Here is a 16,584-nt window from a genome sequence, read left to right on the forward strand (position 1 = left end):
AGTGTATGAGGAGACGGAGTACTTAGAGGAAATGGTGTAGTACTGAGTGTATGAGGAGACGGATGTACTCAGAGGGAATGGTGTAGTACTGAGTGTATGAGGAGATGTCCGTGCTTAGAGGGAATGGTGTAGCACTGAGTGTATGAGGAGACGTAGTACTTAGAGGGAATGGTGTGAGGAGACGGCTGTGCTTAGAGGGGATTGCACGGTGCTGAGTGCGTGAGGAGACGGCTGTGCTTAGAGGGGATCGCACGGTACTGAGTGGGGCTGTGCATGGAGGGGATCACATGGTACTGCTGTAGAAAAGTGCAGACTGATATCCGTCATGAATGTAGATGTAAGGATCTTGAATAGATTTGAGTAAATCAAATCCAACAAAACATATTCTGATGATTTAGGGTTTATCCCAGAATGTGAGGCAGATTTTCAGTCAATGTAATTTATTATTATTAACATTTAAAAAGAACAAACCCATAAAATCATCTCTATATATGCAGAAAAAGCATTTGACACAATCCAATATCCACTCCCAATAAGGACTCTCAGTAAACAGGAAGAGAAAGCAACTTTTGAAGCTTCATAAAGAGCATGTTCAATGTTTAAACCTATACCTGTCATTACAGGGAAGAGTGTAAATGGAAAACTTGACCCCCAAAGTCAGAAACGTGGGACAGTGTTCCTTTTCTCTGCTTCCATGCAATATGTACACTGGAGATTCTGGTGGCAGAAACAGACAAAAAGATACATTCATTTATTGGTACCAACAAATGTAAGTGACATCTCGACCCAAAAGGAAGGAGTAAAACTCTCTCCTTTTGCAGACAACATGATCAGCTTTTTGAAAGTCTAATGGCATTTACAAAAAAGCCACTAGAAGGAATGAGTTTAGCAAGGTGTCAGTATACGAAATCTGCATACAAAAATAAATTTTGTTGTTATAAATTAACAGTGAGAAGTGAGAAATTGAAATTGGATGAGCATTACCATTTATAATAGCAAAATGTGAGATATTTAGGGAAAATACTCTGACAAAATATGTAATAGGCCTGTAGACTGAAAACTACAAAACAGTGCTGAGAGAAATCAAAGACGACCTGATCATGTTCAGAGCTGAGAAGACTCAAGAGTATTAAATTCAGTTTTCACCAAACTGATCATGTATTCTATTCAATTGCAGGCAAGATCCCAACATGCTTTTCTATGGAAACGGACTAGCTGATTTTTAAATTGGTGTGGGAATACTGAATCCCTGGGATGGCTAAAACAACACAGAAAAAGATGAACAATGTTGAAGGACTTTGTTCACTGTTTTCTTTATTTGGTTCAAGTTTTATGATATCAAGAATTATAAAACTTCAGTAATCAAGATGGAGTATTGTTGCCATTGGGATAGAGAAAGACGTCAATGGAATAGAAGACAGTGCTGAGAAATGGAGCCATGTGTACATGCACGGTGATCTCCAAAAAGTGCAAAAGAAAGTCAGTGGCGGCCGGGCGCAGTGGCTCACGCCTGTAATCCCAGCACTGTGGGAGGCCGAGGCGGGCAGGTCACAAGGTCAAGAGATCGAGACCATCCTGGCCAACATGGTGAAACCCCGTCTCTACTAAAAAATGTAAAAATTAGTTGGGTGTGGTGGTGGGCATCTGTAGTCCCAGCTACTCAGGAGGCTGAGGCAGGAGAATTGCTTGAACCCGGGAGGCAGAGGTTACAGTGAGTGGAGATTGCACCGCTGCACTCCAACCTGGCGCCTGGAGACAGAGACTCTGTCTTAAAAAAAAAAAAAAAAAATTCAGTGGCAAAAGCATCTATTTGTTATGCGTATAATAGTTTTATATATTGAGCAAATGAAAACTCACATCTGAGGAAGGAGTTTGAATTCAAATTTTATGCCATGTTAAAAAGTTACCTCAAATTAACCCCAGACCTATGTTTTTTAAAATTTATTTATTTATTTAAAATTTATTTTTATTTTAACTTTTTATTTCTTTTTTTTTTTTTTTTTTTTAAGACGGAGGTTCTCTTTTTTTTTCCCCACCGGTGGGGTAAAGTGGCGCGCTCGCGGCTCACCGCAACCTCCGCCCCCCGGGTTCAGGCAATTCTCCTGCCTCAGCCTCCTGAGCAGCTGGGATTACAGGCACGCGCCACCATGCCCAGCTAATTTTTTGTATTTTTTTTAGTAGAGACGGGGTTTCACCATGTTGACCAGGATGGTCTCGATCTCTTGACCTGGTGATCCACCCGCCTCGGCCTCCCAAAGTGCTGGGATTACAGGCGTGAGCCACCGCGCCCGGCTAGCTTTTTATTTCTACAGGTTTTTGGGGAACAGGTAACATTTGGTTACATGAGTTCTTTAGTGGTGGTTGGTGAGATTTTGGTGCACCCATCTCCCGAGCAGTATATACTGGACCTAATTCCTGGTCTTTTATCCCTCACCCCCTTATCCCCCTCTTCTGAGTCCCCAAAGTCCGTTGTATCATTCTTATGCCTTTGATTCCTCATTGCTTAGCCTGGATGGGGTTGGAGATTATTCTAAGTGAAGTAACTCAGAGATCTATGTTATAAACCTAAAGTTATAAAACTTCTGCAAGGAAGCATAGAACGTCTTTGTGTGACCTTAAGCTAGGCACACAGGATTTCTTGTAATAATGGCCAAACCCTCAGACACAGAACCAGCAAACCACACGTGCATAGAAGGCACAGCAAAAGACCCAGGGCAAGGTCTTCACCTTCACCCTTGTTCTCACGTGGGGGCGGCGCGTGTCTGTGAGACACGGTATCCCACTCAGCAATCCTCTGTGGTCCAGCGAATTCGCTCACTTGTTTGGAAAACAAGTGTAAGAATTGTTTTTATTTCTTTAGCTTTGTCAACTTTAATGGGGCTGGGATCATTCAGCTCATTTCCCTGATGGGTTAAAACAAAAAGCCTTCGTTTTCTATTAAAATCTGCACAAGCAAAAAAAAAAATTGGACAAATAAATTGGACTTTACCAAAATTAGAATCTGCTCTTTAGTTGATACGGTTATTATAATAAAAAGTCAAGCTGAAGACTGGGTGAGCCTTCCAGAAGTGCGGGGTGGGACGGAGCCTGAGGCCAGGCCGGCCTTCCAGCTCCCACTGTCTTGTCCCGCCTGCCCCTCTTCCCCGGGCAGCTGTTGAACTGGGGTTCACTGGGGCCCCTGCAGCTTCAGGCACCCAGGGAAGCAGCTCTGCCATCTGCATTTTTAAAGGAAGTAAATCAGATTTGTTGTAGCCTCCTCGTATGAAAATGACCCTGTTTTGGAGGGGTTTGCCGAGCAGCTCAGAGCACATCTGTGAAGTGAAAATGATTTAATACCTCGTTCCTTCAATTCCATGTAACTCTAGAAGAAGTTGTATTTTAGATTATGTTACTGTCAAGAAATAGACCTCAATACCTCTCTAGAGATGAAAAGATTGCGTGTTGTGGTGTCAGATAAACACCATTTCTTTACATCCTGCCAGGAGGCTTAATTTTACTCCGAGCTCATGTTCGCTGAGATTCTGGGAGTGAGTGGTTGTGTCCCTGTCCCTCAGCCCCTGTCCCTCACGGGCCAGGAATGCATCTGGTGTGACCTGTTTCTGGGGTTCTACCGGCATTCACTTGTCCCGCCTGCCTGTGCACGCTTAGCTGCGTCTTGGGTCCGACCTGCCTTCACCCCGACCTTGTGTTGAGCGTGTGAGCAGACAGCAGTTGTGTGGCACGACCTTGATGTTAAAATGAATGATGGAGAAGTTATTTTCAGGGAATGTGTTCGCAGTGTGGCCTCTGCCTTGTGGTCTCGTTGGATCTCAGCCCTCCCTCAGGGCCATTTGCTGTTGGCAGCATTCTGTTTTTCCCCAAATGTGGGACTCCATGGCATGATCCTGACGCTAACATCCCAGTGTTGGTGTCAGACTCTGTAAGCTAAGCGCTCAGCCCTTAACAAGCCCACCCTCGCTTCAGACACCAGCCACACCCCAGTGGTCCCCAGGCCACCTGCACCTCTGCCCAACTGGCTATAAATTCACTGGTGTCCATGACTTGCTCAGGTTCGATAATTCTTTAGAATGGCTCGTGGAACTCAAGAAAGCACAGTGGTTGCGATTCCAGTTTTATGTACAGGTGGGGAGGACCAGCCAAATGCAGAGAAGCATGGGGTGAAATCTGCAAGGGTCCCGGAGACTCAGAGCTTCTGTACGCCTCCCCATGGGGCCAGGGCACTAACTCCCCTGCCATAGCAATGTGTTCACCAACAAGAAAGCCCCTCAGAGCTTGGTGCCCGGGGTTTCTCTTGCAGTTCATTGTGTAGGCCAGATGACTGAATGGGGGCCATGGGATGGAGCTCACCTCCCTCTACAACCTCAGGCCTTAATGTGCCCACTAGTGTCCAGCCCAGACTCGTCTGCTGCCTGAAGAAGACCTGCGGGCAGCGTGGATCTTGACTGGGGCCTCCTAGCTGCCACTCCTGGAGCGGGGATGTCGGGAGCCCTGCCTGTTTGCCTGCAGGAATTTGCCAGTGAGTGTCCCATGCTGGGAAAGTGGAGTCGTGGGTACGGGATTCTGCTCTCTTTCTTCAGCTCCATCTCTCTCCCCTGTCCCCTTCTGGGTGAGACCCTCTGTCGCGTCCGAGGCCTCGGTGAGTAGCCACAGTGCAGCCCTGGGCCTGTGCTGTCTTGAGCTGTCAGCCCCACATGGCTTCCTTGCTCCCCAACCCCCGACCCCCGGAGTGGGCTGGGCCGGGGCTGCTGCTCATCCTTGGTCTCAGCCCTTCCCTCCTCCTGCCCGCCCTTGGCAGTGAGCGGCCCTTGGTGTTCTGGCTGGTGAGCGTGACTGGACCCTGCCGGTTTGGGAGCTGGCTTTTTTAGCTGTTGGTGACATAAACCAAACTCTGCAACTGAGAAAGGAGGGTGGGCTGAGGGCGAGGGGCTTCTTGGTGTGGAGGGGCCTGTGCTCACTGACAGTGGCTCTTGCTGTTGTTCTTTTTTATCTTTTTAACTGATTAGAGAACTGAAATCTTCCCCCCCAATCAAAGCCTGTTCATGCCCCTCCCAGCCAACTCGTGATGTATTCGTGTCCTCGGCTTGGTGCAGGGGGTGAAAGGTTTTCTTTGTAGGTGTCTAAGTGCAAGCAATTACGCTCCTCTTCGGGCGGTAAATCTGAGTCGTGTCTGGTCCTGCATAAACAGCATGTTTTTTATGCCAAGTCAATGGGATACATGCTTTTTCCTTTTTAGCATAAATCCTGGGACACAGCGTGTTTGCATAATTTATTTTTATTTTTAATCAAGAAGACAAGATGTTTCAGCTGGTCTGTGTATCTGCTGTTTAAAGTGCTGAGAAAAGTGTTCAACAAATATTGTGGTGGTTTCTCTGGCTTCCCAATATGACACATCTCTTCCTGGTGACTCGACAGTAACATTGCCTTGCCCTGCCACATAAGGGCTTTATGAAAAACCCTTTTCAGCCTGAAATATGACAGTAAGTACATCTGCCTGCCCATTCATTGTATGTATACTCTTATTTCCAGTGAAATGGAAATTTCAAATTCAGAATTATTGCCAACCAAATTACCTTTATCAGTGAAAGAGCATCTGCTCGCAATTACTTATAAAATAAGAAAGATGAATCCTTTCGGCATGTACATTTGCAGCTCTGATGTGTATAGATTGGAAGTAATGCCTGGAGTTTAGCAGCCCATCCTTCACTGGGCCCAGATGGGAGGATGCACGTCACGGGGTGTGAGGCGCTGGCTGGCCACGTTCACACTCGTCATGACCCGCTGCCAGAGAAGCCATGGAATCGTGGGAAGTGACCACTTCCGTGTGAAAAAGGACACTCCCCAGTGCATTCTGGATGGATGTCCCATGGGCTCCAGAATCAAGCCAGCTTAGCCAGGCTGTGTTGGGTGACCCAGCAGAGCACTTGCCATGGAGCATCTTGCTGTGGCCACCGTGGTCTCCTCCTGTGGCTGCTGTCACCTCTGGGTGGGCGTGGGTTTCAGGGTCCTGTGTCCGGCAGAAGGCCAGGCCCTCGGGACACTGAGAGCTTGTAATTCGGGTGCAGTGCAAGGCTTTGTGCCTCGAGGCTGCATTGCCTTTTCTGTTTCCCACAAGCTCCTGAGTTCCCGGCGGGCAGAAACAGGACTTATCTTCCCTGTAGCTTTGCTCTCAGAGGCAGCCCTGGGGTGTGGAGGTCTCTGGTAAGTCTTTCCTTAAGGAACCAATGAACAAGGAGCCTGTCGTCCTGGAAAGGCCTTGCCTATGCCCTTGTGAGGTTGACACTGTGCCCAGGTTTCTGGTAATTCCTCATGACTGGGAGCTCTTGCAGATGTACTGGGCTTTGCCGTGAGGAGGGTGGGTGACTGTGCCCAGGGTGCAGGTGCCCAGAGACACAAGGGTGGGCCCATGCTTTGCTCTGGCGGTGTGGGTCATTTCAAGGGGACAGAGGGGGACAGCCCTCAGGCCCGTCTTGGCCCGGCTGCATCCTTATGTGCACCTTTAGACAGGTCCCTCACCTGCCTCACCTCGCACGTAAGGGGCCAGGGGCCCCAGGGTCAGGGCGTGAGGTGTGTGGCCCCCTGTCCAGTGGATTCGGTGCAGGTCAGCTCGCTGTTGTGCTCCGGCCAGAACGGGCTCCTTCTCCTCAAGGCAGCATCCCTTAGGGAGAGGCTGAGGGATTGGTGGCCTCCATGCCTCCACCCTAAGTCCCTGCAAGCAGGGCAGGAAGGGTTAAATTTTACTGTTTAGTTACTACAGTGACAGGTGTTCCGGAAATATTAATGTGTGTTTAATTTTTCAAACCTGCTTCTTGCCGGTTTGTGTTAGGAAAACGTCGTCTGCCTCCCAGGCCCATGGTAGAACAGTCTGTTTTCCCGGGTGGGGACATGCCAAACCCCTGCACAGGTGGGCTGCTGCTGTGGGTGGGTCAGGGACCAGTCGGTCTGGTGAGCCGAAGCTCCTCTTCTGCGTGTGACTCTGCAGGGCTCACCTTCCCAGCGTTCACCTCATCCTTATCCATGGCAGAGGCTACCCTGGGCACCAGGCTGCCCGGTGAACAAGTGTGTGCCCTGCATGCCTCACGCAGGATGGGCCATGGCCTGCCTTGGTGCCGGTCTCTGGGCCTGGGCAAAGTCCCTGCCCTGGAGGAAGTGTCTGTCTAATGGATAAGACCCTCTGGCAAGTCCCACTCACACTGGGTCCCCTAGGCCAGGTCAAGGGCCTGGCCCCGTGAGTGCTTGGTTGAGAGGCCTCATCACACACCAGGCTTGGTTCTCACTGTATTGGTGCCTGGAGTGAGGAGAGCGAGCGGATGGGAACACACATCCACAGGGAAGAACTGAGGCTCTGTAACCGTGTCAGTCGCTCGCTTGAAGCCTCCTTTATAAGATGTAGGCTCTGCACCTGTGTCCTGGTTATTATTCTGTGACTGTCACACTGCGGCCTTGGTACACTGGGGCCCTGCCCTGGCAGCACTCAAGCACCTTCAGAGCAGTGGCCAGACAGGGATGCGTGGTGTGGCCGTGTGTCACAGCAGGAGACCACGGTTGCCATGGCAAGGTGCTTCATAGCAAGTGGTCTGCTGGGTGACCAACACAGCCTGGCCAAGCCGGCTTGATTCTGGAGCGCATGGGACATCCATCCAGGGGACCCCAGGCTGCTGACCTCAGCATGTCTCCACTGGAGAGCCTCACTCACGCCAGTGCAAGGTGGCACCCACTTGCTGCAGCCCAGATGCCCACACAGAACTGTGGGCCGGGAGAGGCCAGCGAAAGCAGGCCCACCTGCCAGGCCAGGCACCTGCCCCGGAGCGCTGCTGTCACGCTGCTGTCACACTGCTGTCCCGGCCGCCCTGCGTGGCCCCTCCTTCCTCGGGTGCTCTGTTTCAGGAGTGGTTTTTCCTCTGGCCATGTCACTGTTGTTGTGGCTGTTCTTCCCCAGGTAGCCAACTGCATATTCATGGAAGCTCATTCTTCTTTTTTCTGTGCAAAGGGCCTTGTTGAGTAAATGTAGTCATTTTCTAAATGGCTGGCTTGAAGTGTTTATCAGACTTGAATTCCACAGTAATCTGCATGCCCCGTGTCAGTGCGCTGGAGGCAGCTGAGGCTGGTAGCAGCTCGGGTGGACTTCTGCCCTCCGAGGGGCATGGGCAGAGGTCAGGCCTGGACGGCGGAGCCCCCTCAGGGTCTCCTAGAACTTTCTGTTGGTTTAGTTTTGTAGCCACAGATTAACTTCAAGTTGGAAATGATTCTGTAAGTTCTTTGAAAACAACATACCTTTCTGGGCGTTTGTTGCTGGAGAACTCCCCACGGTTGCCGTGTTGAGAAACAGAAGTAGAGGAGGAGGAGGGTCAAGCTGGGACTGTGTCCATCTTCCAGTCACCTGTTTGCTCCCTGCACTCATACATCCAGTCATTCATTCATCACAGTCACCCGACAGACACTCACGGACTCTCACGGTGTGCTCTGGGGGCCGGGAAACAAAGGTGACACAGACCTGGACCCACACCTGACCAGCTCACACCCCAGGGTGGGCAGGGACCCTAAGCACTTACGCCCTTTTTGTGATGAATGCTTCCATAGAGGTGGGCATAGAACCAAGAAGAGGGGAAGGCTCCCCATGTGGGGTGATTCTGGAAGCATCTAGGAGTTTTGATGTCCGGGTAGCCTGGCACTGGGCAGAGACAGGTGCCCTGTTGGAAGCCTGCCGTGAGGCTGAGCCCGAGGCACGGGGAAGCCTTCGTGGTGGCGTGGGTGTTGTTGGTCACCTTGTGCCACCGCAGGAGGCACAGTGTTTGAGGGGAGGACAGCAGTGAAGGCTGAGGAGTCTGGCGCCTTTCTCAGGCACTCTGACTTCCTTCTGTGGGCCATTTGTGTGGATCCTAAGACACCGCCTGGCACCCCCTTTTGCTCGTCCCCTGGGGGATGAGCAGCTGTGAGATTAAATCCTGCTGGGGCTGCGGCCTCAGGGCCCCCAGGTAGCCCTGCTCTGTTCCCTCTGCTCGCCACACTACCCTTTACTTAGAGACTGTGGGAGCCATTTCTTGGTAGTGAAGTTAGTTTTATTTAAAAAACAAATGTCTTTAATAAAGCGCCAGCTGACGAGAAGGAAGCTGTTAAGTGAACCACGAGCTGGTGCCGCCTCTGGACCTGCGCTGCGGTGCCCCCACCCTCCGTCCCTCCGTCCCTCCCTCCCTTCCTTCCTTCCTTGGTGTGGAGCTCCGGGCGTGGTGTCCCATATGAGCCACTGGGACCCTCCTTCCTGTGCCCGTGGGCCTGCGTGGTGCCATGTCTGTGTGACCTGCCCTCTGAGGAGGTCCCAGTGCACAGGTCTGACCAGCATGGCAGCATCTTCTCTGGAGCCTCTCACATCCCACCTGGAAGAGTCCGATGTAGAGTTGAGATGAGAATCTGTGTTTAACAGCTCCTGAGGCAATGACGAGGAGGAGGAGGGGGAGGAGGAAGATGAAGACATGATGGTGTCCAGCCCTATTTGGTACTGCCTCGGCTCACTGCCAAGCCCACTGCACCCTGGGGCCAGGCCCTCCCCACCCCCAGAGTGGGCCCACGCGTTTCCTGTGCCCCAGCCAGCTCTGGCCCTGGCTCCTCCAGTGTTTTTCGCCCAGCCCCTTTTGGAAGTGCTCCAAGGCAGGGGATGCAATCCTGGCCTACTTGCTGGGGGCCTTGGGCGATGGAGCTCGAATAGGCCCAGTGCAAAGATGACGTCTCATTGAAATAGTAGATTTTGTACAAACAACTAATGATGAGAATTGACTTTATGGCGTATTGTGTGTTGGTTTTGGTTTTAATACACAAATAACATTTTCAGTCGCTCACAGTCAGCTGTCCTTGCTGCTCGCGTGTGACCCTCTCTGCTTGCAGCCCACTCTAGCACTGAAGCTTCAGGTTCTCTGAGTCACATCAGGCACCAGCGTTCCCAGCCGGTCATCCACCAAAATATTCCACCTCGAAGCTCTGTCGGGGGCAGGGGAGACCGGTGGGCTTGCTAATGAAGAAATGCGGACATCTATGGCCGTGTTTGTGTGGTGTGTGCCACGCCTTTTCATAGAGCAAAGAGCAGACCAACCCCCTGTGGTAGCAGCTGAGTATCTGCGGTGAGCAGGTGCCAGCTGGAGGAACCGCGGTGCAGGCTGCCCGCTGCCGGAGACCCCACCTCCACCTGCTTGCCCGGCCTGCGTGGCCAGCTCGTACCTGTTCTCTGCAGGGCCCGGAGCCCTGGTGCTCACGTTTGCCACTGCAAAGGCAGCACGCAGTCGTGGGTGTATGGGTGCCTGTGGGTCCAGGCGGCCTTCTGGTGGGCAGTCCTGTGGGGTTGTGGCAAGACAGTCCAGCCTCCCTTGTGACTTCCTCCCAGGCTTGCCCCTGGGGCCGAGGGGAGCGTTTGCTGTTCTGCTCCGCCCAGTTCTGCAGTCTCCACAGTTAATTATTCACCATCCTGTGGGAGTAGAGTGTGTGTTGCTGCATCTACCCCAAAGTGTGAACCAGGGCCTCACCCTGCAGACATCCCTGACACCCAGCCCCACGGGAGTCCTGCCCAGCGTGCTTGCTCCGAGGACAGCAGAGGTTTAGGGGAGGAGGGGGACAGTGAAGACAGAGACAGTGAAGGGACCAGCTCCGGTTACAACAGGGTCCTATCGTGGGGAAAAGAGCTGCCTGTGTTTTCCCAGGGCCAGCCTAGCGTAGCCTTCTTGGAAACCAGCCCCTGTCCTTAAGGGACGGCAGCTCCCAGTCCCACGGCCCTGATGTCCAGGCGGACATTAGTGTGTCTTGGCAGAGCTCCTGGCCCTTCAGGTTCAGGGCGTTGCTGATGGACCCTGCTATGCCTCTTCACCCTGCTTCTCACTTGTTGCTGAAATATTGCAACTTACCAGGGACTTGAGTGAAACAAACCAGTCCACAGCACACTAGCTTTTCTCTGGTATTTGTTTGTCATTTCTAGAACTTTCTTTGAGGGATTGAATGGAGATCCCTGTGAAGTTTTATAGGATCTTTTCTCAGGGCAAGCCAGGGTGAGGTAAGTGTGGAGAGAAGGAAGGTGTAACTTGGAAGCAGGGGTAAGGAAGTGAGCTCAGCAAGAGGGCTGTCAGCAGCCCTGGGGTGCACCTGTGTTTTAAAAATCAAGGACCCACAATCTGGCTCAATTTGGCAATCATCAGCAATTATGATTTGTTTGTATAAAGGAGCATCCGTTCTTCTAGGCTCTTTAGAGTAGGACTTCACGGGCAGAACCTTGGAAAGAGGAGCATAGGCACCATGATCACCGGGATTTTCCTTCCGGGAGTGACAGCTCCAGGACTCAGCAGTGGGTGAGGCAGGGAGTGCAGGGCCGGAGCTCAGGCTGCAGGGCTGCCGCCACCACAGCTGAACGACGGGAGCACACGTGGCTTCTGGGAGTGATGCTTGGGAAAGCCTGGCTCTTTCCAGAGGTGCAGCGGTCTTCAGGCGTGTCCCCATCCTGGAATGCAGGGGTGTCGTCCGCCTGGCCCGCCACCCTCTGTCCCACCCACCCACTCAAATGCTGGGTCCAGGCACAGGTGGAGCATTTCCCTGGACAAGATTGGGCCCCTCTCGGGGAGCAGGCAAGCTTATCTCCTCTGTGTCTTTAAGTCCCTCTGGGACACCAGCTTGGGTCTGTGGAGCTTCTGTGGAATAGGGGAAAGAGCACCTATCTGTGGACACCCTGACCCGGCCCCCCCCCATCTTCCTGGGTGTTAGGGCATGAAGCGCCCGAACCTGGCCGTGATTATAATCATCACGTGGGCAGCGCCGCCATCTTTCCCTCTCCTCTAGGAAGGGAGCGCTGTCGTCTCTCATTAATAGATTGCATTCTTTGCTCCTCAGGGGTTGCCACTTGGGATTCCCTGTCGAAGTGGGCTTCTGAGGCGGGTGCAGGGCCTTGGAGGCACAGTGAACTGGGTGTCAGTGCCTCCAGAGGGCTCCCCTGACAGCCTCGGGGCCTGTGTTTGTTTCGTGCAGAGCAAGTGCACCGGCACCTGGACCAGCACGAGGTGAGATACCTGCAGTTTGCCTTCCGCTGGATGAACAACCTGCTCATGAGGGAGCTGCCCCTGCACTGCACCGTCCGCCTCTGGGACACCTACCAGGTGAGCTCCGCTTCGCGCCCCTCCCCGCCGTGGGTGCCGGGAGCCCGGCCGTTTCCTGTCGCCTTCTGCCCTGGCCTGCGTGCTGCATTTGGTTTTGCTTTCAGGGCACTCTCTCCATTGAAATCTGATCTGTAGAAAGAATGCTGCTGGCCAGGCACGGTGGCTCACACCTGTAAATCCTAGCCCTTTGGAAGGCTGAGGCAGGTGGATTGCCCAAGCTCAGGAGTTCGAGACCAATCATGGGCAAATGGCAAAACCCTGTCTCTATTAAAAATACAAAAAATACAAAAAAATCACCTGTAGTCTTAGCTACTCAGAGGCCAAGGCATGAGCATCTCTGGAACCTGGGCGGCCCAAGATCGTGCCATTGCACTCCAGCCTGGAGACAGAGCGAGAATCCGTCTCAAATAAATGAATGAATGAATGAATGAATGAATGAATGAATGATGTAAAACAGGGAAAAGAACTTCAGGCCGTTCTCTTTGTGGCTGAGTTTCATTTTGCCTGCATGGCAATGTGCTCGCTGGCAAGTTACGTTCTGAGCAGTGTGCTCGGCGCATGCGCGGGGTGCTGGTGACTGCTGTGAGTTTGAGCTACTTCTGCCAAAAAACTCACGCTCGGGACTCACACCTTGTCTATACTTTGAGTTGTGTATAATAAATATTTTTTAAAATCACAGATTCAGTGCAGCATGAAATTTTGTACTCTTTACCAGTTCTGATGAAATTCAGTTCTTGAGGAGATTGAGTTTTCTGGAAGAAGCCACCTCTGTTCCCTTGAGTGTCCTGTCACTTATTCTAGCACCTTTTCATTTTGTTGGAGATGTTTGCTGAAGTGGAGGCGGTGCTGTGGGGGGGGGGTTTATGCGCAAGCCTTTCATCGTCAGTTACAAACAGCAGGCACCATTATGTGGGATTAGGAATCAAATCTCTACAGAGTGCTAAAGAGAGATGCATATGGGTGGTTTTCATCCCGACACCTCAAGAGCCAGGCTTTCTACTGCAGTGAGCACAGCCTTTCATGGGCTGTGTGTTCCGGCTTTGCAGGGGGCCGGCCGCCCCTGGAGGCTGATGCTGGGGGCGGGGATTTCTATAAAGGGGAGCTCTAGGCGGCTGGCTTTTTCTAAGTCCGAATAGGTCCCAAGCACTGCGTTGGTCCCAGAGCAGCTAGGGAGGGCCTGGGGGTCTTTCTGACCAGCCCCTCCCCACAGGGCCTCAGGCTGGATGCGTTCTTCCTGCAGGTCTGGGCGCCTCCTGGGCCTCCATGCTCTCCGGTCTCTTCTTCTGAGCCTGACTTGGTATGAGTCATCTAGAACGATGCCCCAAAGCTTTGCCCCTGGCACCGGCTGCTGGCCAGTGTGCCCCTTGGTGGGTGTGTGTTTCATGATCTGAAGTCCTGTGTTTTGACTTTTGCTTTTCCTTTGTGCCGCTCGTGTGGTCCAGTGATCTCACCACGGAGATGATCACCAGTCAGCAGACTGTCATTGAAGTTCCCCACTTGGGTTTTGCTCTTCTAAGTGTTTGGCAGCTACAGAATTTCTGGCCAGCAGCATCTGCCGGGACATAAAGCCTTACCTTGGGCTGTCTGGTTAAAGTAACTGTCAGTTTAGTGCTATTAATCGGCTCTCCATAATATTACAGGAAACAAAACTTAATATCCTGTAAATTGCTAATGCTCTCCATTTTTGTGATTGGTTAGGCTGTTTGAGGCCCAGACCTCCCTCATTAAACACAGAGTTCCTTGTAATACTGTCCCCATTACGAACAAATTAGGTATTATAAGTCAGTCGCATTTTTGAGGAGCCAAAAGATGGATCGGCTTGCCCGTGTTCTGCACCGCGTCCCGAAAACTCCTAATAGGTATTAAAACTTTAAGCACAATTGTGGCATCTTTATTGAGTTAATTTTCTTGAAATTAAATCTTGTCATGAATTGACTCATTTGTACCAGGGACTCATTCTTGAACTGACAGTGCCCTGGTTATAAACCTCTTCATATCTTAAAAATTGGGGTACTTCTATTTTACAGGGCCAAGTAACCATGAAATTGTATTGCATCTTTTGGCAGTGAAAATACATAGTAATCATAGGAAAGCAACCGGGTGATTAGTCTCCCCTAAACTGGGGTGTTTATTAGCTGAGCCATTACAGGTTTCAGTTACTCCTTAACCCCTTACGAGGAAGCTTAAAATCCTCTCGGGACACGTGTCGCCAAAAGGAAGTTTATAAGCACTGACGCTGTCCCAGGTCCTGAACGAGATGGTATACAGAAATGAAGGGGGTGCATTGTGGTGAGCGTGACAAAAGGCATGGAAGAAGAGCCAGTTATGCAGAGATAGCCCAGACGGGAGAAAATGACCCTTCACCCTGGGGGTTGCATGCCCCCTCATGGATGCCTGAAGTGGCCGTGGGGAGGCAGTCCCAGCTCCTGGAAGAACCCTAGGCTGTGAGAGCCAGTTTGGGTCCTCTGTCAAACATGGATGCCAGCTTTCCTTTTTGCCCCCATTTTGGACAGCAGCAAAGATGCACCCAGCTGTCTACGACCATACCCTACTCTCAGATCTCTGGATGTCTCCTGCCTTCAGCAAGACAGAGATCTCTGGGCTTCTTTCCTTTGCTGTTGGTTGGCAGCTGGAGAGCTGACTGGGTCCACTTTTACATTCCTTGTTGCCACTTATTCAGCCAGGCGCTCTTGTTCCATTTCCCTGTCCCCAACCCTCACGGCTCTGCTCTGGAGCCTCTTCTTCAACACGGTGGACATATGTCCTCGATGTATTGGACATACATCCTTCCATCGTCATGTGGGGCTTTGCTGCACAGTCCATGAAGAAAAGCAGTGTGAAGTTGCCAGGAATATGACCAGATGGGTGCTTCAGGCCTCACTGCTGGGGCACAGGCTATGCTTTGAGTAGTTGGTGCTGAGCTGGGCGGCTCCTGGGTCTGAGGATGCAGTGCCTAGTTCGTGCTGCGGATGGTTTGGGGCAGCTTGCCTCCATGAGGATTCCCTATGGCACCCCCTCACCATGGCCCTAGCTCCTGGGTGCTGGCTACAAGCTGCCGCCTTGCTCCCATGTGGGATGACCCCTTTGGAGGTAGGGTGGCCGTGGGCTCTGCTGAACCCGCTGGCTGCCTGGGCTCCAGGCAAGCAGAATCTTGTTCTCTGAGAGTGGCAGTTTGCTAAGGTCAGAGGTACATCAAGGGCAGGAATGTCCCGGCAGCTCCTCAGCCTTCAGAGCACGGATGCCTTGCTCGTATGAACTTTCCCAGCGTCGCTCCTCCAGCAGTGTCCCAAGGCCACGTGTGTGACCTCTGTTGTATGAGGCCAGGCGTCAGCCACGAGGGAGAGTGTACCAGTAATCAGTTGCTCTGAGGAGGCAGGTGGGCCTGATATTGATGAGCACGTGTTCTCTTCTTTCATTAATTCAGAAATAACTTGTAATGTTAAAGGTCAGGAATAGGGGGTGAAGCTGGAACAGGCTCTGTAGCTGCCACTTGAGAATGGGTTGGAAGGTCTGGCCAGCAGGCACCTTGGACAGCTCCCTGGGGAACTGCGTGGCTGGGCGCTGCCTGTCTCCGTCTCTGATCGGCAGCTTCGTTCCTCCCTCGACGTGAATATTTATTCCAGAAGCAAGCGTCGAGAGCCTGCTGTGCGCTACGCCATGCTGGGACTGGGGAGACCCGGGACACCAGACAGGGACGTCCCTGTCCTCACGGCGCTTACCTTCTCGTGGGAGATCAGGAATGGAGGCCGGATGCGCGTGTGGCAGGCAGGGCTCTGTGCGAGCGAGTCGCAGATGCTGCAGACAATGATGTCAGGAAGCCAGGGGTCGTTCCTGAGTAAAGAATGAGAGGAAAGTGGCATTTTAAAACCAGTCACGCAGATGGGTATGGAGGGAGACGCCTGGAACCCAGGAGCAGGGCTGAGCCCGCTTTTGGGGTCCCCCTGGTGTGGAAGGAGCAGAGGCAGGGACGCTGGTGGTATGAACATGGGGGCCGCGTTCAAGGGGCAGAGGGCTTCGGGGGCTGCTTTTAGTGGTAGGGAGTGGGGACAGCCTCTCTGTGGACGTGCGAGCTGGAGCCTGAGTGAAGGGAGGGGTGAGGCAGGTGAAGGTGCAGGGAGAGAGCCTGTGCAGAGGATGCTGTGGGCATCCAGGACACGGGACACTGTTACCTGGAGGATCGTCTCCTCAGAGCCACCGATGTGGCGGGAGTAAAATCAGAGACACCTCTGTGAACTCACGCTTCACTCACTGAGGTGGGTACAGGTGGCTACATGTGGATGCAGGCAGAGATATGTACATACATGTGTCAGCTCACATGTGCATGGCCTGTGTGAACTCACACCTCACTCAGTACACGATGGCAGCTATACGTAGACACAGGTAGAGACATGTACATACATACGTGTCAGCTCACACGTCATGGCCAGTGTGAACTTGCACCTCAGTACAGGATGGTGGCTACATG

General features: G+C 52.2%; 1 protein-coding gene across 7 annotated transcripts in view; it reads left to right on the plus strand.

Moving 5' to 3' along the window:
- Window positions 1-16,584, plus strand: part of TBC1D22A (TBC1 domain family member 22A) — a 384,809-nt gene that overhangs the window by 233,508 nt on the left and 134,717 nt on the right. For 6 of the 7 annotated variants that reach the window (XM_032261505.1, XM_032261506.1, XM_032261502.1 and 3 more), the window contains one exon: window positions 11,992-12,119. In XM_032261505.1, the coding sequence (XP_032117396.1) occupies window positions 11,992-12,119 (128 nt within the window). Of the gene's footprint in view, window positions 1-11,991; window positions 12,120-14,954; window positions 14,961-16,584 lie in introns of all 7 variants that reach the window. The other variant, XM_032261507.1, reaches the window with a different exon arrangement.

This window comes from Sapajus apella, unplaced genomic scaffold (genome assembly GCF_009761245.1).
Source record: "Sapajus apella isolate SASKATOON/1434 unplaced genomic scaffold, GSC_monkey_1.0 scaffold123, whole genome shotgun sequence".
Classification (NCBI taxonomy): domain Eukaryota; kingdom Metazoa; phylum Chordata; class Mammalia; order Primates; family Cebidae; genus Sapajus; species Sapajus apella.